Below are 27,886 nucleotides of genomic sequence, written 5' to 3'. Positions count from 1 at the left end.
TAATATTAATGATTACAATTTATTTCAGAATCAAACTAGTTTAGTGGACGACTGATGCACATAAATAGGCAAAAGTGACAAGCTTTAGGTTTTATTATAATTTACTTGAATGAGATCCACCTCGTCAGACTAGCTTAATTCTCCTTAACTATAAAAAGATCATTATCTTTGGCCTGGAGTCAGGAGAAGACACAAGTGAAGATGCATTGTTGTCTCCAAATGTGTAAGAGGTCTTTCTCCTTGAAAAGATCCCAAGGCCTCCATTGCACTTTTATCTGAATGTAATATTGGGAAAATTGTCCCAAACGGCTGATAATTTCCCAATTTAAACTGAGGTCACAGTAAGACAAGCAACAAAACAATATTGGGATTCCATTTTCTTACCCTTATCATCAAGACTCACTGCCTCCCATCATCAATATTTATTGAGCATTTACAGTGTACTAGGCACAATAGAACATACAGAAAACATTGTCCCTGCTCTTGAGGAGCTTACATTCTAAATGGAAAAAAAAAAATACACCTCTTTTAAAATGGTATTTTTGTTTGGTGTTTTCTGCAAGGTATTGAGAAATAGTCTGTAGGGTGAACTTGGGTATATAACTTAGCCCCATCATTATTAAACAGAGAAAGGGGATTTTAAAGGCAGACAATGACAGACCATTCAGGTTAGGTGGGTTTACAGGGAGATACAGTCTCACCAATAGAGACTTGCTGCAGTACATAGGATGAGGGAAAGTTTGTGGGATGCAAGCAAAGGAAAGCAGGTTATCCCTAGACACCAAGGGGAGCCAGAAAGATCATGCGGCCCTTATTCCAAGTATATGGCCATCAAATAGGAATGGTTGGTGACAAGACAGAAGATTAAAAAAGGGAATCCTGTGCACCTGACAAATAGAATAAAAGATCAAAATTGAAGGCAGGGTATAAGAGTATCAAGAAATTCTTAAAAACAAAAGATCTGGAAGCACAAAACTTACAGTTAATGCTACCCAATGTCATGATGGGTCAAGAATATTGTGGCTTCCTAAGTTAGAAAAGGCTGTATACCAAAAATTTTAAATGGAACACATTATTTTTTTCCAATTGATCCTCCCCCGCCTCTGAAAAACAAATAAAAAAACAAAAAAGGAAACCTGAAATTTTTTTTCAGGGGAAGGGGGGAATATGGGACATGGCTGGAAACAGTAGTAGAATTAGTAGTATTTTGTTATGATAAACTTTGTATTTAAACTTGATAAAAGCCCATTAGCTGCCAAAAGGGAATAGGAATAAATGTCCAAAAATGTACAATTTCCTTTAGTGAAGTTTCAGAACCAAAAGACTAATTTACATGAAAAGCTTGTAGAGAAAGTAGTTGAAAAGTCCATTCATAAAACTTTTATTCCACTTACATGAACTTAATACACGTGTTCTTAACAATTATGCTTGAATTATTCATGAAAATTTCATAAGACATTAAACAAAGCTAGCCATCATCTCAAGTTATTTCCCTGTTAACTATTTTTACAGCACATGCATGTTAGGCAAGTATCAAAAAAAAAAAAAACAAAAACAAAAAAACAAAACAAAAAAAACAAAAAACAAAACAAAAAAAAATCACAAAAGCCAAAAAAAAACCAAAAAAGTTAAATACATGGGTTTTTTGTTTTACTGCTGCTTGATATACACGAAGTAACGGATACCAAGCAATTCATTTTTACTGCATCTTTACTTGTACATTTGTTCTTAGGTTGCCTAAAACATTTAAATACAAATAAAATGAGTGTAGCAAAAATAATGAAAGCAAACAGCAGGTAACTTTACAAACAATGGAATGTGAACCGTATCTGCCCTTAACCTTAACTGGAGTAAACTGGGTCACAACTTTGTCTCAAGGAACACTTTTCTGCAGCTGTAGGCAAAGGTGTGCACATTAAGTATTCTACAGATAAACATGTTTTAATATGTAATATCCACAGAATAGACATTTCTACTACAGCCTTCTAAGTGCTCCAAACCTTAAAGTACCCACAGTAACTACACCTTTGACGGAACCAATTTTCCCCACCAGGACAAACCAATATGTAGGCAGTTTTCTTTGTTTAGACATGGAAGCAGTTTTAACACTGGCCCTTGTGAAGCCACAATGTACCCCAAGTACTATGCCAAACATTAATAACTTGTATAAAAATTCCACATCCCCATATTGGCCACCTCAAGATGAAAACAGATAACTCCCTAAATGTTAACTGGCTCTACTCCCCTAATATTAAACATAAAAACCACATGGGAAATATAGAAATTCAAATAGAAGTAACATAAACCTGTCATAAATCGTAAACAAAAACTATTTGTGGGACAGCATGGATGACAAATGGTCTACTGTGTAAATTTTAGAATGAGGCAGACAAAAGTTGGAAGGCCGGTTAATTTTCCCCTCCTTCTCCTGCTTCAGCTTCATCTCCTTGGGTATCCGATGTCCACAACTGATAAGAGAAGAACATTTTTCAGTGTTTTGGTTTAGAAAAAAATTATACATACTAAGATACCAGAATGCAAAATACAATCATGGTTTCTGTTGAGTGGATTTGGGGGGGGGGGGGAGTATTGCATATAGCTTCAAGATACCTCAATGAAACACACTTATTTTTCTCCCTAATATTTTGTAAGTACAACAGAGCTGTCTTCAAATAACTGATACAGGGAACTCTTGTTATTGACAGAAGGTAGAGAGAGAAAGTAATCACAAAAGTGCACGATATACGAAAGTATCAGTAGCTCTCAGTGTTAGGAAGTGCTCATTAGCACCAGTACGAGAATGATGCATACAAGTGTAGTGCATTTAATCAGAATCATCTTATCTGGCCTGTGTTTAAGACAACTACTTTCTCTGGTGGAGCTTATTATTAGACTACTATTCTTATAAGAATCCTGCACACCATGAAATTCAAGAGCCAGGATCCAGTCTGAACTAAAAAGTATTAACTAAAACTTTCTGACATTTTTATCTTAGAAAACCATCACCTTTATGTATTAGTATGAATCATGTAAGAACTAAAAACTAAAGACCCACTAGGGTGGACTCTGTTAATCAAAAATTTTTTAAGTCTTCAAAATTACTTTAGTTGCTTCAATAGTAAAACCTTTAAACAGTCCTGTTTCTTTTTAGCAGTAAGATTAAGTCAAGACAATCTTTCGTTTTATTTTGCATATACATGAAAAATGAGGGGGAAAAATTCCCACCTAAAAAGATTTTTTTATCCTTCAAGTTATACTTTAGTTTTATTATGGAAAAGTAACCTATTTAATATCTAATGATAACAGGTGGTTCTATCAAAGCTCAGAATGACAGAACCAGAACCCTGATTTTCTTAAGTTCAAATGTTACCGTATGTTTCTTATGCTATTCTGATACTAAAATTCACCTGAAATATACGCCAGGCCATCTCAAAAAATGATGGCAAGAATTACTAGAGCTCAATGTTCAATCTTTTAGAACGACAACTATCATCACTTTAAGCCATAAAATTTAAAAAGTTAATATTAAAATAAGTTAGCAAACTGAAGTGCCTTTTCACTGACATAGACTAAAAAAAATTCTCTAAGGAAAGACAGCACAATCTCTTGGCTAGTAACCTCCAAAGTATATGGGTAGCTCCCAATCACACTTATCAAAACTAAACTAGTATACAATATTGTTCAAATAAGTCTGTTGAGAATAATCAAGACTATAGAACTGGTTCACATAAACTGTAGTGGACTGGAGTAAAAGACATACCATAAATGGAACGACCGTATGTAAAACTGTTACAACAAAAACAATAGTACAAGACTATAATCTTCATCCCTTGCTGTTTACCTAACACACAGCAGGTAACTCGACAGATGATTCACCTAAGTCTCAAAACTTCAACTTTTAATATTTATTGGAAGGAGAAAGGGAAAACATTTATAGGACAAGAGAGTCACATTAACTGACTGCAATATGTTATTTTATTTTGATCCCAATTCAAATAGATACAAACAAAAATTTTAACACTAGCTATTTACCCTTATTAAGGAGTTCCTATCAAATTGTGTGTGTGTGTGAACACATGTGTGATAATGGTATTAGTCCTTTCTTAACTTTGGAGCATACCAAGGTCAATCATGACCTTTCCTAACAAGTTATTTTTTACTAAGAGCTTCGCAAAACAAATTTCTATTTGCATTCTGTAAATTACCTAAAATTTAATAGTATTTTCAAACCCACCATCATCTATATAACTATGGAGGCTAACAGGGGCAAGAAAAAACCCTTTTAATCAAATTTTAACATTAAGATAACTTCACTATACACATATTACAATTTAAACCATTTGACTGAAACGGAAAAAGTGGAATCACCCAACGTGTCAAAAATGACTATGCAACTAAAAGTCCAAAATCAGGCCTCTCTGGTGGCATAGGGGTTAAGTCTCAGCGCTATCACCACTGCAGCCTGAGTTCAATCCCCTGCCAGGAAGCTAATCCATATATGGCACAGCAGACCACTACTGTCTAGCCTGCTGCTCCCTTCAGCAGTGTATTTCAGTTAGTCCACCTGTTTTTCTCCCCACTCTGTCTCTGATGAATCCTCTTACCACCCACACCTCTGGGCCTACATCCCAGTTCTATGCATAAATAATTCCTTTAAAAAAAAAAAAGTCCAAAACATTAAAAAAATTGAAGCAGTTCATATGCAACTAACTGAAATGTACATTTTTAGTCCTTGGTGTATTTCAGTAGCTATATAGTGCCTTTTCCATATTTCTGGGTCTTACATTTATGAAATAGTACTTGCAGTAATCTATAAAACAATCTTTTTATCCACATTAACCACTTAATGATATACTTACTGTCAAGTTGTCTCTCAGTAACTGCATTATTAGTGTGCTGTCTTTGTATGACTCTTCACTTAATGTATCAAGTTCAGCAATGGCTTCATCAAAAGCCTACAGGGAAACAGTACATTGAGTTCAAATAATAAGGAGTTCTTAAATTTTACATAAAAAGCAAAATACAGGCCCTCTCTGGTGGTGCAGTGGGTTGAAGGACAGCACTGAGAAGCTAAAGCCACTTCAGTATGAGTTCGAACCCTGCCCGACTCGGATGTGACCTACATGGTGTGGCAGGCTTCTTCTGGCCCACCCGCTGCTCCCCTCAGCAGTGTACCTTGTCGATCTGCCTGTTCTGCTCCCCACTCTGTCTCTGGTGAATCCTCTCACCGCCCCTGTACGCTGGCATGTACCCCAGTTCTGTTTGCACAAATAAATCTTTAAAAAAAAAAAAAAAAGTAAAATACATACTGTCTTTGCAAGAGAGCAAGCTTTCTCCGGGGAGTTCAGAATCTCATAATAGAACACAGAGAAGTTAAGGGCCAGACCCAATCTGATAGGATGTGTTGGTTGCATTTCCTTTTTGCTTATTTCAAAAGCTTCCTGGTAAGCTTGTTGTGACTGATCCACAATCCCTAAGAAACAAAACAGGATTTATAAAAACTTGTGCTTCATCTTCACCACTCAAACTTTTAAACTAATGGTAACATATGAAAACATTAAGCAACTAAATGAGATGCTCAGATTTTAAAAATAGGCTTCTCGTGGGCAGTTCACCAGCCATTGGTAAATACAAAAACAAATTTTCTTAATTAATCTGCAATATAGTACAGAGTTGTGTCGTGACCATTATTGCTTAAAATTGTGGGAAACATTCCCTATGCATAAAATCTGCTTTTTGAAAGCATTCTTATTATTTTTTGAGTATTAGCATCAGGCAGTAGCTATACAATCTTAGGACTAAAAAAGAAAATGTCAGTAGTGCTTTAAAGCAATGAAAAGGAAACCACAAAAAAACTGTCTATGCTTTATAGTCTACTTCTGCACTAAGTTATTTCATATAAGCTTAATAGGTTGAAAAAAAGCATACCTTTTTTGTCATCACCAGCAGCAACTTCAGCCAAGTAACGGTAGTAGTCTCCTTTCATTTTCAAATAGAAGACTTTGCTCTCTGCTTGGGAAGCATTGGGGATCAAGAACTTTTCCAAAAGAGACTTGGGAAGAAAAGAAGCCACCATAAGAATAAAATAGATGGAACTGAAACAATCTGTATTTAAGAGCACACTACAGTCTAATTTCTAAAATTTTAATGACCATTCCTTGACAATTGTTGAATTCAGTAGATGCTTATGAATTTGTCTCAAGCCAGAATATTTTATACAGCAATACTAATTTAAAGTTAGTCTTCCAAAAAAAAAAAAAGTTAGTCTTCAGTTTATTATTTAAGGATAATACATTTGAATGCTGATTATGCTTTATATTTACATGCTGCTAATGACTGCATGTGCCAATTAATACGAAAAGCACAATTTAGAAAACTTCTAACCATTTAGCGAACTTCCCATTTTCAAGGAAATCATGACATTAAAATGGAAAGAACATGAGTGACCTGTTTGGACTGCGGAAGAATTTTAACTTAAACGTAAAGCAATAATTTAAGACACTACAGGAGTCTGTGCAGAGAAGTAGAACAAAATTAACTTCATATTTTAAGAACTGTAACTCAAGTACTATTTCACAAGACGTAAATGTTTAATTTTGTCCTAAGTAAAGATAGAAGGGTCATGAGAATTACAGATGTGAGCAGTAGATATATTTTAATCTATATATTTTAAGCTATTAAATAGATAGATTTACAGATAACCTCAAGACAATAAAGTACATTTGTGATATGTTGTAATTCTATTTAAAACAATTCAAACTGGGCCCTCCCTAGTGGCTTAGTGGGTTAAAGTGCAACATTATAAAACTCTTTGAAGCCACTGCAGCACAAGTTCAGTCCCCAGCCAGGGAGGTGACCTACATGGCGCAAAACATCTCTCCTCTCTCACCCTCTTCCCCTCAGCAGTCTATTTCAGAAGATGGGCCTGTTCTGCTCCCCACTCTGTTTCTGTGAAACCTCTCACCCCGCAGCTCTGGCCTATACCCCTGTTCTTGAATGCATAAATAAATCTTAAAACAAAAAGCACTTCAAAACTAATTTGAATACCAATTTATTAGTGATAGTATGCCACGGTCAATTCAAAGTTGTAATCATCATAGTGGAGGTCGGAGGCACAACAGTGACATTTTTCCTTTTAAATTAAGGAAGAAAAAAATTTAAAGGGTAAAGGTTAGCTGTATTTTAAAAAACTACTCTCACCAACCCATTTTCCTCTTAAGATACTCTAAGGGCCTCGCTGGTGGTCTAAGGGGTTAATCTCCACTACCAGCAGCCACTGCAGCTGACAAATTCCATCCCTGGCCAGGGAGCTAACCCACATGGCACAGCAGATCTCTCCCATCTTGCCTCTGCTACCCTTCAGCAGTGAACTTCAGTCAATTCACCTGTTCTGCTCCCCACTCGACTCTGGTGGGGAGCTCATCCCCACCCCCATCTCTGGCCTACACCCAGCTCTTATATGCATTATTAAATAAAATAGAAATCTTAAAGATTCTGTATGCATCAAAGTGGAAATCAATTTTCAACTAGACTGAGACCAAAATAAACCAATCTTTGTAAGGAAAAAGAGTACCTAGTTCTGGCTTCTACTCTTCTGGCAGTAACCCAATAGTTTAGTCTATATGCAGCACCTACTTACATGCAAAAATTTGGGAAATGCTTTTAAGTAATTATTGAGCTTTGTATGTACATGCCATTATGTTGCAATGGTGGATAAGTGAATAAGCTTCAATCCAGCTTCTCCTCATCTGCAAATTTTAGATACCCACATGGAGGATCAAGTTGTACTATATTATAGAAAGGGATTGGAGGTAAGCCAACCGAAATGTGTTCTGATTAGCCAGTATTTGAAACCACTGACCTGAAATCCGAAGTTTTATTAGGATAGAAATCTTCATTATCAGCACACCCATATCTTCATATTCAAGTATCTCAACTTGCCCTGACCATGCTCTATTTACACGTATGGTAGTTCTTTGGGTATCTACTCAAAGAGCAGAAGATTGTTCCAATTCAGAATAATTAGTGAGTGTTTTCACTTGAGAAACAAATGCCCAGATGTTTAAAATTGTCTATCTTACTACAAAATGTAAGATAGACATGTAAGTGTAATGCATCCAACTACAGAATATGGTGTAGTACAGTACAATGGCTTTGAAGTTAGTCTATGTATAAACTGATAATCCACACTTTTAGGGGTCAAACTCAAAAGCCACCATGCACTGAGAATATAATGCTGAATGAAACAGTCTTTGAAGCTTGTTGATAAGAGGTCTAAGCAGGAAATACAGCCAAAATTTAAGAATAACACTGCCTAATCATGTCCTCTGCTTAACAATGACTCCAACCCACAATATATATAAAGATGAAGGCCACAAACATGCAATTAGTTTAAGGGTCAATCACTTAAGATAAAACCTTAAAGAACATACCAGAAATTTTGCAGAAGTTATTTAGGCAAGGTGTCACTATATAAGAATTAGAAATCTACCTTTTATGAGCAGTAACTTCCATAACCCTAAAATTATTTTCTGTTTAGACTTAGGTTAATTTACCAATAATTAAAATGTCAATTAAGAAAGGGGTGTCCTTTCTCTCAAGGTAAGCAGTAATTTAGCCATGCCACCTGAATGAAGCAACTGTTAATCAGAAACTTCAAATAACAGTAAGGTTGGCAATAGCAGTCAGGATACTTACTGACCTAATAATGATAGTCCAAAAGGACTGTTTGTCAAGCAGTGGCAAATCTGTCAGGTGGAATGCTGGTTCTTTCTAAATTGGGAAAGCAAACTCAAACTGTATACATTAAATACACACAATTTTCTGTATATCAATTATACTTCAAAACATTAAATAATAAGAGGTAGAGAGATAAATACTTTTGTCAATCTTCTGATGATATAAACCAAGGAACCTTTAATATTTAAAAGAAACAGTAAGCAAGAAAGATTGGATTAAAGATTAAATTTAAAAGGCTAACACTTTGGCTCAAAAAGCTGACTTTGTAGACTGTTTCTAAAAAGCCCTTCATCAATTTCCCTGCCATCCTTGTTCAGAGATGCCAGTCCTCTCTCCCCCTATCAAGGAGCTGGACTATTTGCTTTCTCCTCAGTCTGAGCTAACTTTGTTCATTTGATTTGACCATGACATTGAACTGGAAGACTATATATCTAGTTCTGGACGTAACCCTGAAAGAGGACAGGCAACTTCCCCATTTGCTCTTTTGGAGTCCTGAGGAAGCCATAATAAAACCAAAACAACACTGATGGAAAAAAAAGGCCAAGTCAGCCCCAGCTGAATCCCCCACAGCTGGATGGAGCAATGAGTGACCCAGCTAATGCCATATGAAGAACTGTCCAACAGATTACAACTAGGCCACAGAATTGCATGGAAGAATACATCATTTTCAAGTCACTAAGTTTTGATTGTCAAACGGCAATAGAAAACTGAGAAAAATAAAGTTTCAGTAACATGTTTTTGACACATATTACGCTTTTAATGAACTACTACATGATAAATACTTCCAGAACATTTGTCATGAGGCACAAAATAGTTCATCCCCATCTCAGAGAAGACACTAGGGACCTAGCAATATAATGTGATGTGCTCGCGATGTGTAACTAATAAAAGTGTAAACTCCAACTAGGAAATCTGACCAATACTAACATTATGCCACATTTCTCTGCCTATGCCTCAACAGGGTGATATGCACTCTGGAAAAGATAATGTGGTTCCAAGATATTTAGGAATTATAACTAAATATGATTTAATTCTATATTGTGTTAGTAAAAGAAAACCTAGAGTATATTTCTTTTACAATATCCCCCTGGAGGGGGATTGAACTTGTATCAATACAAGCATTAGACAAAAGAGAGAATATCCAGGAAAGCAAGCAAGAATAGTGATGAAACTAAGATGAAGATTGAATGAAATTAGATGAATAACTAAGACTGAAGATGGAATGGAAATAAGATGCATGAATCCAGAAGACTAAATTTTGCAAAGGCAGATTTCTACTTAATATGAAAAAATTTATGGAAGTGGTTTTAACTAGGAACAGGCCACCTAAGTCAGTCTTAGAATACTTACAGTGCTTTTTTAGAGAAATTATTTCATTTGGATATTTTGTATTAATTCACAATGGTAATTTATTCAGAGCAGAAACTAAATGTTCTAGAAGTTAAGTATTTAGAAGCAAATGTAAAAGATCAAGATGGAAAGTGGAAGTTACAGGTAAGGAGCAGGACTAGGAGCTAGCACTTTATTAAAGTACAGTCATGACAATGAAAAACAGATTCAAAACAAAGTGGGAGGGGAAAAAAAGGACTAATAGCTATTTTTCAAAATGTACAAAACCTGTAGGGACTATAAAGTAACCTCCCAATTTTAGTAATCGATAGCACCCAAAGCAATAATGGCTCTGAACAGTTAAAAATCTGAATTCCAAAGAGGGGTACACTGTATTATATTAACGTAAGGCATTAAAACTTTAACTGTAAAACAAAGGTTACAGATTTGCCTTCCACTATGTAAAATTCCTTATATGATACATTTCCAAGTATAATTTACAATGGAAAAGGACTTTTTCAAGTTAAACACAAAATTTAAAGAACATGTTACATTCAACCATTAAACTGAGGCTTACAATTTTAAGTTCATGTATGAGAATCTTGCTGATACAGAACTTAAAAATTTACAGTATTTCCTCATCTTTAAATACCTACTTTTGACTTTTTTTTTTAAAGATTTATTTATTTGTGCATACAGAACTAGGGTGCAGGCCAGAGGCTCAGGGGCGGTGAGAGGCTTCACCAGAGACAGAGTGGGGAGCAGAATAGGCAGATTGACGAAGTACACTGCTGAGGGGAGCAGCGGGCAGTCAAGAGAAGTCTGCCGCGCCATGTGGTCACCTCCGGGGCAGGCGGGAATCGAACTCATGCGGAAGCGGCTTTAGATTCTCAGTGCTGTGCTTTAACCCACGGCGCCACCAGGGAGGGCCACTTTTGACTTTTTAAAAAAAAGATTTAAATTTATGCATACAGAACTGGGGGTACATGCCAGAGTAGTAGTAGATGAGAAGATTCACCAGTGACAGAGTGGAAAGCAGAACAGGCAGACCAACAAAGTACACTGTTGAGGGGAGCAGCAGGCGGGCCAGGAGAGGTCTCCCACGCCATGTGGGTCAGCTCCCTGCCAGGGGATTGAACTTGTGCTACAGTGGCTTCGGAAAGCTTCATAATGTGGTGCTTTAACCCGTTGTGCCACCAGGGAGAGCCCTTGACTGAGTTTTTAAAAAATATTATGGTCAACATTTTCAAAAATACCTAAGATTTGCTAAAATTAGAATTAATGAATTATTCTAACTACATATAGTGATCATACTAACAATGTTAGTAAGTGAAAAAGGGGAGTCCCTAACTAATACCTCTAGGGAAATGGTCCATAATCCAGAGTTAAGATACAGTACTAAAGAGAGTGAGGACACTGAACCTTAATCTAATGATCAGGTCAGTTATGTGTTGTCTTGAGACATTCTCCCTCTCCCCCTGCCACACACACACAACACTGGTCTAATAACCTTTTAGGTTGTGAAAATACTTTTAGAGGGCCTCCCTGGTGGTGCAGAGGTTAAAGATGCAGTGCTATCAAGCTACTGCCAGCCACATAGCATGAGTTTGATACCTGACTGACCAAGGAGGTGACCCACATGGCGTAGCAACAAACCTCTTCTGTCTCGCCCATGCTCCCCTATGCAGTGTTTTTTCAAATCAGTCTGCCTGTTCTGTTCTCCACTATGTCTCTGGTAAACTCTTATACCCCCATACCTCTGGCCTACATCCCAGCTCTTTTATGCATAAATAAATAAATCTTAAAAAGATACTTTTAGATATACTGGAGCGGAGGAAATTCAAGGCAACCCCCATTCCAAGTCAATTTAGGGTGTATACGTCCCTAAAACATATCTTGACACAAAAGCTGGTATAAACAAGACCATGGCTATAGCTTTGGAACATAAAAAAAATTAAACAACCAAATAAACCAACAAGGCCATCAAATTTTGACTACCTTTTCTGGGGGAGATGCAACCTGCCCCACTGAAAAGAACTGAAATAAACATTCAATCCTGATTATGATTAGTATTTCTAATGCCACGTTTATAAACTGAAAATTCACCTCTAATTCTACTGATACCACTTTCTCACTGGTCTTTTAATATGATTATAGTGAAAAGAATGAAACGTAAAATTTTAGTTGTAACAACTACCGAAAAACTGCCCTAATCTCTGGGCATTCAAACACTTCATGGAGCAAAAGCTTGGAGGAATAGTATAAACTAAAATCAGGCAGCTACTGAATTCCACGCTCATTAATTTTAAGGTTACAGATGAGTCTTAATTTTCTCTTCTAGAAAATGAATAAATTTCCTGAAATCTATTTATAAACTGATTCAAATAGAAAATGACTCAGGGTGCTGGAAGGTCTAAATGAGGGTATAAACAAAAAACACCAAGCGAAACTGCTGACAAAATAAGCACTTTACTTAAAACGTAAATATAAAATATGGGGATCTTGACATTCAAAAATCTGTGTTACTATTCTTGTACTCTGAATTTCAGTATTTTGCTTTGGGTTCAATAATCTAAAGGAGGGGGTACATTCTCCTTTAAGGTAGTGGAACAATATACAAAAAGCTTTCACTTAACAGAAGATTAAGTCATATCTAAAGATAAAGGAAAAACTTTTTACTGTCTAATTTGTTACAGGGCACAAGCCATGTGAGAAAGACTGCCTACTGACTAAATTCAAATCCCAGTTTATTGCTTAATAGCAGCATCACCTTGACAAAGTTCTGAAGTCTCCCTGGGCCTTAGAGGTTTCTCATCTGTAAAATGGAGATATTAATTAAGTAGCAGACCCAGAAGAGGGAAGGTTGTTTTGAGAATTAAATGAAATTTAATATATGAAGGCATTTAGAAGAGAGTAAGAAGTGGATAGTGTCCTTTTGGAATGTCAAAATCTAATTACTATTTCTCCCACAGTAATTTTAAAAGTCTGAACAAACATAGCATTTCTGCCATTCCTTTAAGAGCATTCTAGAAAAAAAATAAAAAGCAAGTTCAGTTCAAATAATGAAATGCTTTCCCCTAGAAATAGCTATACTTCCTATTTTAGCTCACAGAATTTTAAAGATGTCTACATATGGGCTACCAGTATGGACATTAAAGCCCTTCTTTTTAACTGAATGTACAGCAGTGAAAAAAAACATCCATACCCAGTTGGTGTCACTGCCTCCAAGAATTAAGGAGGCAGCAACTTTATCCACCATTGCTTTTGCATTAGTGCTAACAGTGAAAGGCTTCAATCATGAAAATAGTGACCTAATGGGTTTGCAGATCACTTTTATGACAACTGATTTAAAGTAATCTGTGGTAAACTCCACCTACATTTCGAAACCTAGCTTTTAATCTATGTTCTTCCCAAAGCCAAAATCTTCTGTGCCCCTAAATGTCTAGTATAGCTTTTAACAGAAAGGGGGAAGGGAGGATATCTTAATGTTACATAACAATGTTTAACTACATATAGAAAAACAGTGAGTATGCCAATATGAAATGAAGTATAAAAATTATACAAAGAGTGCACGGGGGTACAATTCAGTGTTTATAGTGCGATGCTACTAATATGTATTCTTTAAGAATAGACTTGCTTACATGGGCACAGCAAAGGATACAAATAAGAAGGATACATATAAGAAGATGACCTCTGAGGATGAAGGATGAGGTCAGACCTAATTTTTATTTTCTCAGTAATACCTAAACTTCTACCCAAATCAAGTATATTTTTTTAACAATTTTTTTTTTGCGCTGTAACTTTTTTAGGTGTGTTCTTTAAACCTAAAAGATCCTTAAAGACTATGTTTTACACATATTAAGCGTTCAAAGATTAAACCCTCTGGCAGGATTTTTAATTCATGTGTATTTTAACTAGCTTCTTTTAAATATAACAGGAAATTCAGTTAAGAAAATCTGTTTGTTACCTCAGCATTCTGAAGACTACTGAGAGCTCATTATTTTACCAAACTTTTTTTAAAAAAGTATTTATTTATACAAGAGCTGGGGTGCAGGCCAGAAATATAGGGGGTGGTGAACAGAACAGGCAGACTGACTGAAATTCACTGCTGAGGGGAACAGTGGGTGGGTCAGGAGAGGTCTGCTGTGCTGTGTGGGTCACCTCCCTGGCTGGGGATCAAATTTGTGTGCTGCAGAGGCTGCTGATAACTTCATAGTGCTACATCTTTACCCTTTGTGCCACCAGGGTGATCCCTATTTTACCAAACTTCTAAACAGGGTAAGACAAAATTAGTATACAAATTTTAAGGTTGACACTGTTATTTTGTTAAAACAGAAGAAGTAATGTTCTGCTTCAAGACCCAAGAAACTGCTCAAATATGAAGCATGTGGGTGACTGACCCTAAAGGAGATTGAGATCAAAAAAAGAAAATCTTCCAGGGATTGGGTGACAGCAGAGTAAACTTGTTTTATGTCTGGAGGCAGGGGTTTGGCAGTAAACTTTGACATGGAAAGAATGACAGAAGCTTCAAACACAAAATTATAACCAGGACCTCATTCATTTTTTTTGTGTTGCACTATAGTATTAATTTCAAAATCTTCCAATTTATACCAGGAAAGCTTTTCTTTTTCAAAGGTTTATTTATTTATACATGTAAGAATTGGGGTACAGGCCTGGGGGGGGGATGAGGGGGTTCGACAGAGAGAAGGGGAACAAAACAGGAGGACAGACTGAGGAGTAATGATTGGATAGGAAATTGCATTAGAAACTTTCATGAGGCCTTCCTGGTGGCACAATAAGCTGCATCACTATGAAGCTATGGTCAGCCACTGCAGCCTGAGTTCATTCCAGGCCAAGGAGCTGACCCACATGGTGCAGCAGACCTCTCCTGACTCACCCACTGCTCCCCACTCTGTCTCTGGTAAATCCTCTCACCCCCTGCACCTCTGGCCTGTACCCCAGTTATTGTTTTCATAAATAAATCAATCTTTAAAAACCAACCAGATGGCTAAAAAGTAAGAGAGAAAGAAACTGAGGCACAAAGGCCCTCAAACCTGATTCTCAAGTGCAAAATGATCTAGAATGTGATTCTCATTAACTACAGAACTCTGAAAAAACAATCAAAAACAAAGGCGTCATTCTGAAGCAATAAATTTCTCCCCATCTCAATCTTCCTAAAACCATACATCTTATAAGCAGAGTAAACACTGTGTTTCAATCTCTTGAGTAAGTTGATACTTAAGAAACAGAGAATATTAATGCTTACTGTATGAGCCAATGTAAATCACCCAAATCTCTGGGCTTCCTGGTTAGTGAAAATAAATTAGACTGAATGTTCCCTTCAAGCCTGAAATTCAATGATTCTAGTAAAATTCAACACCCAATTTTATTTTATTAGTGAAAATAAACTTAAAATGCTTCAGAAATGTCATTTTAAATAGTATTTAACTCCAATTCTGCAGCACAAGATTAAAGTTCCTAGTCTTGCACAATTTCTTTGGGCAGAAAATTTTTACTTTATTCTAAGCTATGAGTCTTTATCATTCCAAGAATACTTACTGAACAGCATTCTAAAAAAGCAAGCAAGCAAGGAAGCTTTTTTGTTCTAAGTGTCCATCAATTTGGAAATGAGTCTCTCACTCCCCCTTGTGGCACCAGTGGTTGCTTTTAATTACAACTTTGTTGCTTCTGACCAATTAATTAGAAAAGTGCTCCACCAAAAACACTAGTGACCAAGTGGCTCAAGAACTAATTTAAGGTTTTTGCCCACATTTTAGTTTTATAAATCCTTCCACCTCTGTGCATTACTGGCACCAAGAGAACCAAAAGAGTAAAATTTTAAATGTTTTTTTTTTTTTTTAAATGAATGATAAGGACATATAGATATGAAGGGACAGGGCTTCTTAACTTCAATGATGGAATCACAGAATTAATGAATGCAATTTCCCCACTAATAACTAGATGGTAAATCTTCAACACTTAACTTTTAAAAATCGACATGGAATTCTTTTTTTTTTTTTAAAGATTTATTCATACAGAACTGGGGTACAGGCCAGAGGCTCAGGGGCAGCGAGAGGCTTCACCAGAGACAGAGTGGGGAGCAGTGGGCGGGTCAGGAGAGGTCTGCCGCGCCATGTGGTCACCTCCTGGGCAGCAGGCTGGAATTGAACTCATGCAGCAGTGGCTTTAGCTTCTCAGTGCTGTGCTTTAACCCCCTGCGCCACCAGGGAGGGCCTCGACATGGAATTTAATAAAGTAAGGCATTTAGGTAATGTTAAACACAGCCTAAAATTTTATTATAACTCCTTTTAAGAGCTTAAGAGTAGACATTCTCTGAATTCTGTCCAAAATAAAACAGATACCTGGAACAAAACAGAAAGCCCTAGAAGTGTGTAAAAAAAAAAAAATTTAAAAATTAACAGTTAAGTGAGAATAAAAATTGCTTCAAGTCAGAAAATCTCCTGCCTCTTGATCCTCAAAGCCAGCAAATTTCCAGCAGTAATGTTTTACTTTAAATTAAAAATATAGCTTCCGAATAGTAAAAGTACCATCTTGCTGGCTTTTTTTCTCCCTCTTCTGAGCAGCCTTTTAACAGCTGGCATCAAACTTGGCCTTGGCTAAATTAAAGGGTCACATTAAACAAAATCCCACTTCCCAGTAAGTCCACAACAAAGCCTTTTGTTTGTTTAAAGCAACTCATTTTAAAGTGCTTTTCAACTAACAAATGCACCTGATGATATAAACTAATGGGGCTTAAAAAAGAGAACATCAGCTCTTCCATAGTCAATCATCAGCTCTTCCATAGTCAATCAACTTGCTACACGCAGTACCTTCTCAGTCTTCTACAGTCTTTCAAAAATAAGTAATACTACTTAATAGTACTAAATGAGAGCTTATTAAAATTCTTCTAATCTCAAAAGTTAATACATCAAGTCAAACAAATGATATCTACAGAGGGTCAAAGCAAAGTAAGTCATCATATTTGCTATTTGTTATCAGTCACCAGAGGGGTTAATTCAACAATATTCTAACATCTTAAAGGTAAATACTGTTCCCATTTAAAAGATAAGGATATAAGAGATTTAATAACTTGCCCTAAGTCATGAAAAATAATCACAACCATCTGCACAGCTTGTACAACAGTCTAGTCATTTAATATAAAGCAGTATATTCTTTAGCTTCCTTTATTTTAAAAAATATTACACAAGATTATTCATGTCTTACCCTTGTGATCTAAAACTATGTTAGCAGTCTGATAGTGCTGGTGGAAATCAAGCATAGAGGAAACTGGAAGGAAATATCAGTCACAGGGCATGCTCCTTTTGGTATGTCATTATCATCAAATATCCTTCAAATACAGTAGTAAAATACATTATTGTTGTTGAATGGAGAACTTGCTTAAGTTTACCAGAAGCCTGTAAAATACTATCCTCAACTGTCAATTTCACAGAATCACATTTTAAAAGAATTTTTATGGGGAAGGTTTATGGAGCTGAATGTGGTCAAAGTATGTATTTCTAAGATTTGAGCAATGGTGTCACTGTCATACTTTTAAAGAAAAAAAATCTTGAGCTGACAGTTCAGGAGTTTTGGACCAGTAACAGAAGGTGTTTCTCAGGAAAGCATGTGCATTTAATCACTTATTAAGAGGAGAAAACATTCAACTCACCACTGGAATGCTCATTCATACTGTTAATTTAGAAAACAACTACAAAATTAAAAAAAAAACAAACTACAAACACACCTCTTAAATACCAAAACTTATTTGCAAGCTTGGAATTAACTTCTATTAAAGAGAAACACTCCTAACTTTTCTAATCATGTCGAAGCCATTAAACAATTCAAGTAAATGAAATTTCAATACAACAAAAAATTGGTAACTCCCTGCATGTTAAATACATTAAGATCTTTCCTAGGTTTTAGAAACTCAGGCACATGCCATGATCAACCTACTAAGATAAAAGTCTTATTCTGGTCACTTAACTCTGAAGATTAACAACTGACTATCATTACATTCTACCTGTGTACATTGTTTACATTTTTATAGTGGGGGTAAAGAGAAGCCTCTGAATAACAAATTCTCACAGAGGATTGCATATTGAAACCTTCACTTCAAACACCATACAAAATGAGACTGACAAATCAATTATCATCCAGCTTTTTTGTCCAAAAATCCATACTATGGCATCAGAATGTCAATCTGAAATGTGTCAACACTCAGAACTATTCTAGACATTACTGCTTTTGCGGCACCAGAAAATGCAGTTATATCAATGACAGATAACTACTATTGCACAATTTTCACAAAGATACAAATTTTTCCGTATTATAGGGAATTAGTCACTAGAGAGTAAGTGATGAATGACCCTTGGCACAGAAATATACATGGTACAATCGAAACTGCTTTCTTCCCAGTTCAGTTCAAACTCAAATTTGTTGCCACTATATTGTATGAATATAATCGTATTGTATTTCCTCAGTGTACTTTACAATAAAATGCCACAAACATCAACAGTCCTGCTTCCAAGAATGAAGGAATGAAATTACCCTCTAAAGTTGAAAGAAACTTAGACATCAAGATTAAATTAAGTTCTAAAGCAGAGTGATAAAGCAGAAATTTTAAGGCCATAAAGATGGGAATTAATAGCAGCTTAAGGGACAGTGAAAAGATCTAGACCCAAATTTGAGCTGTGTACATTAAGTTCTCACAATGTTCCCGATAATGAAGTTTCAAGAGTAAGTAAGCGCTGTAGCAGCTGGAAAAATGGTAGATAGCAAGTTCAAGTAAATGATCATCATCAGCAGTACAGATTTATAATTTAGCTTTTGTCCATTAAAATTAAATCTAGCTTATTCTTACAATATCAATTTCTGAGTTAGAAAGTAAGCAGTAGACCTACTAGCAAACATAATGGGAACAGCAAATAATCCTGGGGAATACCCAAGGAAGTGTATCATACAAATGAGTATCAACATCAAAGCAAAAACTGACAACCAATGACAGGGCTAGGGGGCAATTAAACTCTTGCAACCAGAAAAGGAGGCTAGACTTGAGTCCAATATGTCATTTTTATTAAATCTAGAATAAACATGTCAAAATTAGAAAGGACAATTTCAAAATAAAAGTCAATTCTAGTTTTGAGCACACTGAAATTGGTAGCAATTCTAAATAACCAAAAGAAAAGTATTCATTCTTAATGTAAAACTATCATAATAAAGCAAGAGCTATGCGAATGGGAGCCATGATGAAACCACAATAAAGATTCTCAGGAATTCTAGGGAAAAAAATTCTAATAGTGAACTACTATACTCCAATGTTGAGCTTTTTAAATTTAGCTGACATCAGAACATCTGTATTTTCATTTAAAACATTATTTCCACACACTATTGTTATCAATATGAAGTAAAAAAATTATGAAATAAAAAAATTATGGTCAAATTAATCTATATAAACTAATAACATTTAACTCAGTATTATAAAAGACAGAACTGTTTCCTAACTGGGCTACCCTGTATGTGCTAAATCACTTAACAGATATGAAAACTGAAAAAATATATAATACATATTTGTATTAAAGGTGCTCCAATTCAAAGAAAAAAAATCCTTTAAATATATACTGATTAACAAACTATTATAGAAGACACTTAGAATCTAGTCAGGTATTAGTTAAAAGGACAGATGAATTTAATCTAAGAAACAGAACCAACTTAAAAGAGATCAAACAGCAGTTCTGACTTTTTGGTAAGACAGAACTATTTTTATTGTTTAATGTCTACCAACCCATCTTCTCTAAGAGGCAAACTGTTGTCATTTCCTTTGCTTTAAATGCTTTCCAAGGCCTTTAAGGTCCCCCTTTCCGGCTCCTCTCTGGAACCCTCTTTAGCATCTCACTAATTACATGCTTACTATGAGTTTTATACTTGTTTCCAAAACTATGTTGTTCTACTGGCTGCATAATCATTTGGGCTGTGTAGCTCAGATTAGGAAAAACTGCCCATTTTCAAGATTCTGGACTGTAGATGAGAAAACACAAACTAATTTAAGATAAATGTTTAAAACAAGTCTGATTACGTATCTCATTTTTTATTAATCAACTATACAAGATACTTCTAAACCACTATTGAGGGGTTTCCAATAGGACTTCCTGCTCTTAAGAAGGAAAAAAAGGGAAAACAAAATTACTCACTGTTAGCTATTATAAATCTAAAGTTCCCCTCTCTTTTTTATTCAATGTTTCTGCTAGTCAATGGATTATGTGTTTATGTTCTTCCTATACTGAGATTTGTACTCGTTTCTCAATCTAATTCCAATCTCAAATCTTTTCTTTCTCGGTTCACTTGTAACTATCTTCACAATTCAACTCATCTGTATTTCTTACTAGAAAAGGTAGGAAGGACCCTATTTTTAAGTTATCAAAAAAGATAGGTAACCTGTACTCTTGATCAAGTTATTGGTTATTCTTGCCCTTCCCACCAAACAGCAAACACCTAACTTTTCATTCCTTTATTCATCATTGCCATTTCACAGAATTGAAAACTTTCCCATTGTACAAAATACCTCAGCAGGTACACTTAATGATTATGAAAATTTAAAAATCAACACATTTACTTATTGCCAGTTAAGATTCTTTCTATCCAATGTATTCTTTTCTCAAAGGGTTGTCACCAAAGTTCTTTGTATTTTGAAATATACCAAAAGCATTATTTGACAAACATTTTAGTAGTAAAGATGGACATAACACTGCAGTATTCTTTGACAAAATCCTTATTCTCTCCCCCGTGGCACAGGGGTCAAGTCAGTCTCAGCACTATCCGGCTACTTGAGCGGCCACCAAGACAATGAGTTAGACCCCCAGATAGGGAGCTAACCCATATGGCACAGCAGACCTCCCTGTCTCTTCTGCTCCCCACTGTCTCTGGTGAATCCTCTTACCCCCTTAACCCTGAGACCTCAGGCCTATACCCTAGAGTTCTCTCTACATAAAGAAAATCTTTAAAAAATAAATATAAAAAACCCTATTCTAATACATGAGCTGATTCGTAATTTTCAACTTAAAAAAAAAAAACAAACAACAATAATTGTTAAAGGCAGCCATTACTATATTCAGATTAGGAAGGATGACCTAAAAGCTGCCTGGTTTCCTACCTTGTTCTGTTTAATGACAGTGATGTGGGCTGAAGAGGAGAAATCAGTGCCCAGACACCACACTTCAAAACTGCCCTGAGCAAATATAGAAGCATTAAGTAAATGAAACTGTCATGTTAACTGAACCACTATTACTCAACTACTGCTGCCAACTGCTACAAATGTGGAACTCAGGACTTTACAACTTTCCTTGCCTCCTCTAAGGAAGCCATTCTTTATGCCATTAACTTTCACACTTTTTTTTTTTAAGATTTATTTATGCATATAAGAAGTGGGGTACAGGCCAGAGGTGGAGGGGGAAATGATTCACTGAGACAGAGTCAAGAGCAGAAAAGGAAGATCTAGTGATATACACTGCTGAGGGGAGCAACAGGCGAGACAGGAGAGGTCTGCCATGCCATGTGGGTCAGCTCCCTGGCCAGAGATCGAACTTGTCCTGCAGTGGTTGGGATAGCTTTATCATACTGTGCTTTAACCCCTGTGCCACCAGGGAGAACCCTAACTCACATTTTTAAACAAAACCTTTGCAAATTTGTTGGCTGGTATAGACCTTCTACCCCAGAAAAATATTGTTTCAAAAGCTTCCAGGATCTTTTTAAATTCCATCAGGTTTCTATTGTTGCTACTACTTTTAAAAAGAACCCAAAATTGAGATCAACAGGATGCAAAAATAGCTAGGGTGCTTCCCTGATTCTCATCTCCACAACAATCTATGGGGTGGATATTATGCCCATTTAATTGAGTTCATCTTCCCAAAGGGAAAGTGGTTTCCCTAAGTGAGGAAGTTATAAATGGTAAAAAGTTGGTTTGACTCAAAGCCTACAGCTCTTCTATACCACTACATTCTTCTTTGAGTTTACATTAGTTCATTTTGTTTTTCAATTCATCATGCTCTAAACAAAAATTTTCAATTTATGTACATGTTAAAGATCTTTAACGCTGAGTCCCTATCCCACTACCAACAGCGCTTTTGGGCCAAGATGTGGCAGGAAAGGCAGAATGCATTAGTTCATATATTACAATTTCAAATTAACATTACAAGAATGAAAAGATCACCAAGTTCTTTTGTATAATGAAAAATCCATGTTAACACACCCTCCAACCATTTACCACAGTAGTGCTCTACAACTTATACAAGATAACACAACTCCTGTTATTTCTCTATTTAGTAAATGGTATAAAGACTTGAAAAGTGCATAGAACCAGAATGATAGAACTTTTTAATATTAGAAATACTTAGAACTCTGGAGGTTAGCAGCAAGAGGATCTTTTCTTGCCAATGATACATGTGCTCAATAAAACAATTAAGTCTAATTCATTAACGACACTACCAGCTAATAAAATTAACTCTGAAAGATTACTGGCTTACTTTACTTACCAAAAAAAAAAAAAAAACAAACAAAGCAAGCCAGAAAAAACTAAACAAAACAAAAAAACTACAATTGTATTTTATCATGTTAGATCTTAAAATACACTTACTTGAAGGACACGTTCACTAATTTAATGGTTCAAAGAGTTTATTGCTGACCTAATCCTATTATCCTATCCTCCCCACCCCCGAAACCCTTTAGTTCATGTATTTAACGCATAATTATGTATTTACTGTATGTCAGTATAGCATAGTTACTACAGTTAGTATAGAACCATGGAAAGATCACTAACAGAGCTTTCTGTTTATAGAGTTCCCTGAGCTATTTGTATGGTAAAGAAATTAACTTTGTATCTGTATAAAATGAGAATTTCATTTAGACTTGATGTTATTCTGAACATGGGTAGTGACCAGTAACAACCCCTTTGATAACCTTATCGACAGAGAATCTAGATTATCTAGTTATTCTCATCCACTGTTCTATGGAATCATTCTTTTTTTCTTTGAGAGGTAAACAAAACTATACTGTTTTCCCAGGAAAAGTCCTACAATGGCAAGAACTTATACTTTGTGTGTGGAAAACATGCAAATACCTACCCGCGGTAGCAAAAACATTGGTAGAAAATGTTAACCACCACCATCCCAACCCCTTTATTCCCACAAAATGGACTTTTGTGTCAAGGGAAATAAGTTGCAAGGAAGCCAGAATAAAAATGACAGGAATAAAAGTTGGAATAAAAACATCAGAATGAACAAAATTCAGTATACAGGTACTAGTCAGCAATGAGGAATGGACCAAGCATTTTTTCATTACAGAAAAACAAGATATGTTCAAATTTTAATGATTCTCATTATCTTAGCAAGTCACAAGCTAAGCATTTGTTATTTAGCCACAATAGAAGTATGGAATTATTAGAAATGACAGTTGTTTACAAATAAATAAAATATCACTGTCCTTTAAAAATATAACCTGAAAAAAATACACAACTTAAGTACTGAAGATATTCCATTTAGTAACTAAAGATCAGTGTAAAGCAATCATAATACTACAACTTTAAAATCCCAAACCTAGAACACACCAGAAATAATGCTAAATTGCTTATTACAGTTCTTTCACAAACAAGGTTCAACTGGTAATCAAGCATTTGGATTTCCATACAGAGTACCAGAATTAGTAATACCTGTCCAGAGAAACTTGGATACTGCCTATCTATAGACCAGAACACTGCCATAGAGACTGGATATGTAACCTGAAGTCCTATAGTATAATCTTTTAGTAAATCACTTTAAAAATATTATTTCAAAAATTCCCTGTTCACTAAAATGTAAAGTTAATAACTTATCTAGGATATTATATGCTACACGCTGGATCTACCACTTCATCCTCAGATTTAAACTCCCTTGAATTACACATAACCTTTCATCGCAATTGTTAGTGTTCAAAGTTGATTTCCAACACTTAAGTGCAGACAGAGCAAAGGCAACTGAAGTGATTTTCTGATTCATGACATTTAACACTATAGTAGTGAGACCAGTGATTATGTCTACCGAGTGAAACTCTTATTATTATCTCTCTTACACAAAACAATACCTGTGTATCCTTTCATGGACATTTAAGAAAATTAGCTCTAAAACTACAAATATTCTAACCAAAATTGTTAATACTATTAGTTCACCTTTATTCTGTACTTTTTGCCTATCTGATCTGTTAACCATTACTGCACTTATTACATACAAACCAAAGTACTACTAATTGTAACATTTTTTAGCACTGACTTTGAAATTTAGAACACACTTTTTTTAAGAACACTCTAAGAGAAAAAGGAAAACTAATGAAAGGAAAAGTTGAGAATAATAGAATATTCACTTCCAGGGATGTTACAGTAAAGCTAGATCAAATGTTTCATTCTTACCAGTACATCATTGCAGATATCTCTTAGCTCAGTTTCAATTTTCTCTCTGTATTCTCGAGCCATCTGCTGCTTTTTCTCAGCACCTTCCGTCTTTTGCTCAATACTTGAAACGACCCTCCAAGATGACCTACGGGCTCCTACAACATTTTTATAAGCAACTGAGAGAAGATTCCTCTCCTCATTGGATAATTCAGCTCCTTGCTCAGTTACAGACTTCATGCAGGCTGCCATGTCGTCATATCGCTCAGCCTGCTCGGCCAGTTTGGCCTTCTGCACCAGCTCATTTTTATCCATGATTGGATGTTCTGCAGGGGGAAAAATAGCATTTAGGCTTTTTTTTCATCAAAACAGACTTAAGTTATATCTGCTGTAAAATCAGCTCAACTAATACCTCATAACCCAATTGGCCAATTTAAAGAGTCCTCCTGTGAGAAATCAAAACGCAGATTTATAAAAGGATGGTAAGAATAGGGGGGAAAAAAAACAGCATACAGAGGGTAAGTTTAAAGCCATCAACATTGTTTAGTTAGCCAAAAAATCCTAATTTCACACAGAAATCAAGTTGGGTAAAGAAGTTGCCTTTAAAAATCCTTAACTTTCTTTGCCAATCACCTCAATTCCAGCTTCCAGTATCACTCAGTAATCCAAAATTAAGCAGTTTTTCTTTAATGAAGCACTGCCTACAAGATTCACACCTCCAAAACCATGATTCACATAAATGTATCTGAGGTCTTAAAACCAACTCATCAGGAGAATTTAAGTTTTAGATGGTTTTAATCTCCTAAATCTTTGCTACCTTTGTCAATTAATCACACCATGACAATTTTCTGGGAGAAAGGAACCCAGCTATTTTCAACATAGAGTCACAAGCAAAGACAATCTTAATTATCTGAGTATCTGAGCCTAAGGCCTCCTTTATCTGTACTCTGGTGGGTGCAAAATATATCTGAATAATGGAACACCAACTCTTACTTTCTGTGCACTGAATGTATTAAGCAAATGTTTCCTATGTCATATTCCAGCTAAAAGGATAGAATTTACTATTTCCTTAGTCAAAATTAATATTATCAATCAAGAAGCCCTTTATGAGATTACCTAATTTTCTTTCATTCTAAATTCAAAAAAAAAAAAATTCCCTAATTCAAGTATCTAAGAATTTAGTCATGCAAAACACCTGAAACTGTTAGGTCAATCACCGCTAATATTAAAAAGACCCTGTAGGCTTTTAAATTTACCTTTATGATTCTTTTCTTTAAAGATATTCTTTTGAAAATAGCACAGAAAGATGGAAAGATGACAAAACCCTACCGAAGAAACGACTTTGAAGAAAAATGTGCAGTCTGAACTCCACTAATTAAAAGATGGATGGCACTAATAAAAAGATGAATGGAAGTCAGTGTTCCTCAATGTGGGAAGTATCTCCCTAATATCTTCTACCTTCCAAGGAAAACCCACTACATTAAACAAGAAATGCTCTGGTCCCCGGTATTTTAAATAAATAATTAACTACCTTGGGTTTGATGCATACTGTTCCATTGCGAAAAACACTTTAATGTGATCGCTTACCCCTTACCCCCACACCCATTTCTCGAAATACTTATTTTTCCTCTTGGAACTCAAAACCACTCACTGGTTAATGCTTCTTCTAATAAAAAACCATCTCAAATCGGTACATAGGTTTGCTCCCCAATTCCTTGGGTACAAAGAAAGTGGATTAGGTTTCTCAGCATAACTAGTGCTCCAAAGCCTCGCCTCCGTATTGCGGAGAGGAATCGCCGCACCCATTTAACCCTTAACTGGCGAGAGACGCCGTACAGGGTGAAACGAACGCCAGCAGCCCGCGACTTTAAAGTGCAAATCCTTCCGTCCGCGCTTTCCGCAACCCCCCGCCTTGGCTCCGCCCAAGCTGGTGCCTCCGCACCAGTCCCCGACTCTCCCTTTGTCATGGCGGATCTGTGTCAAGGAGCCCAACCTACAGCCGAGTGTTAATTCCCCCCACCACTGCGAGAGGGAGGAGCCCCGCGCCCCCGCCCGAGCTGGGGGAAAGGGAGGGGGAGCAGTCGCCCGCCCCGGGGACTGAGACGCCAGCGCCGCCCGCAGAAGCGGAACCACGACCCGCCAGGCCGCAGACACACCCCACTCTCCCGCCCGAGTCGCCCCGCCACTGGACACCGAGCACCAGCGCTCGTTGGGTCTGGAAGGACCCGACAGCTGCAGCAGGTGGGGGAGGGGGCCAGAGCCACACCCAGGCGAGCGGGTCCCGCCGGCTGTTACTCCCCGGCTTACCCGCCCCGCGGCCCGGTCCAGGGCCGGGACCCTCGGGCTGTGGCCTGGCGAGAGCGATACTCCGACCCCTCGTCTCCCTCAAGCCACCGAGGCCCGGCGCCCCCGCTCGCGGGCAGGGGGAAAGGCCCGCCCCACCCCCAACCCCACCCGAGGAAAGTCAAGTCCAGCCCCCACCACAGAACCCAGGAAATTCGGCCCTCGGTCCGGGCGGGCCCCACCCCGAAGACTCCCGCCAGAGCGCGGCCTCGCCCTATCTACCTGGCGGGCGCCTCGGCTCGGGGCCCCGTCGCGGGCCGGCCCTCCAGCCGCGCCGCCGCCCGAGGGGGGGAGGGCCGGGTGCCGCCGCCGCAGCGCGGGGCGCGGAGACTGCGCCGAGCAGCAGGCGGGAGCGGCAGGGGGGGGGGGGGGCGAGCGGGGGGGGGGCGGCCTCACCTGCGCCACTGCAATGCCCGCAGCCGCCGAGTCATTATCTCGGGCGGAAGCGGGTGCGGGGCGGCGAGGAGGAAGGGGCCGCGCGGACACCGGGGCGCGGGTGGGCGGCGATCGCGGCCAGGAGTCCTCGGCCACCCCCGGCGCCCGGGGATCTCGTGTGTGGGCGCCCTTCCACTCCCGCGGCCGGGGGCCGGGTACGGGCGCCGTTCCGAGCCCAAGACATCGGTTCGGAAGCAAATAGCCCGAGGCAGCCGCGAGCCGCCCGCCCGAGTCCGGCGGAAGAGAAGCCGCCGCCCGTCTCTCCAAAGGAGACTCCGCCTCAGCCCAGCGCCGCTACCGCGGGGCGAGCAGGGCTACGGGGCTGCGGAGCGGGGTCGGGCCCCGCGCTTTCGGGAAGGCTGGCCCGGGACGGGAAGGATTAGGGCGAGGCGGCCGCGGCGTCCCTACCTGTGTCCGGAGTGGGTGGCGGACCGAAGACCGAGGCTCAGCAGTCTCTGGGCGGCGGCAGCGGCGGCGAGGCTGAGACTCTGTCCCTGGATCTCGCTGCTCACAGGCTACAGACGCTCCGCAGACACGGGGTTTCCTCCAATCACCAGCCCCGGCAGCAGGGGCACCACACGCACAATGACGTCAAACGCTGCTATGGCAACCGTTGATTGGTGCCCACAGCTC

The 27,886-nt window shown here is 37.8% G+C and overlaps 1 protein-coding gene across 1 annotated transcript; it reads right to left on the bottom strand.

The window, feature by feature from the left end:
- Window positions 1–27,886, bottom strand: YWHAZ (tyrosine 3-monooxygenase/tryptophan 5-monooxygenase activation protein, zeta). Its single transcript, XM_004679690.2, has 6 exons — window positions 27,662–27,886; window positions 24,497–24,801; window positions 5,929–6,052; window positions 5,310–5,473; window positions 4,860–4,955; window positions 1–2,468 (listed from the first exon to the last, which is right to left on the bottom strand). The coding sequence occupies exons 2-6, from the start codon at window positions 24,788–24,790 to the stop codon at window positions 2,409–2,411; spliced, it is 738 nt and encodes a 245-aa protein (XP_004679747.1). The 5' UTR covers window positions 24,791–24,801; window positions 27,662–27,886; the 3' UTR covers window positions 1–2,408.

The sequence above is a fragment of the Condylura cristata genome, unplaced genomic scaffold (genome assembly GCF_000260355.1).
Source record: "Condylura cristata isolate star-nosed mole 26May11 unplaced genomic scaffold, ConCri1.0 scaffold00009, whole genome shotgun sequence".
Lineage (NCBI taxonomy): Eukaryota > Metazoa > Chordata > Mammalia > Eulipotyphla > Talpidae > Condylura > Condylura cristata.
This window is presented reverse-complemented; position numbering and strand designations above follow the sequence as displayed.

Bases quoted from the DNA above. Each gene is read 5' to 3' on its own strand.
- YWHAZ (XM_004679690.2), bottom strand. From the start codon at position 24,790: ATGGATAAAAATGAGCTGGTGCAGAAGGCCAAACTGGCCGAGCAGGCT. The intron at 6,053-24,496 runs GTAAGAATGAAA...TTTCTTCCCAAG, and splicing joins ATATCTGCAATGATGTACTG to TCTCTTTTGGAAAAGTTCTT. The intron at 2,469-4,859 runs GTAAGTATATCA...TTCTCTTATCAG, and splicing joins TACTGAGAGACAACTTGACA to TTGTGGACATCGGATACCCA.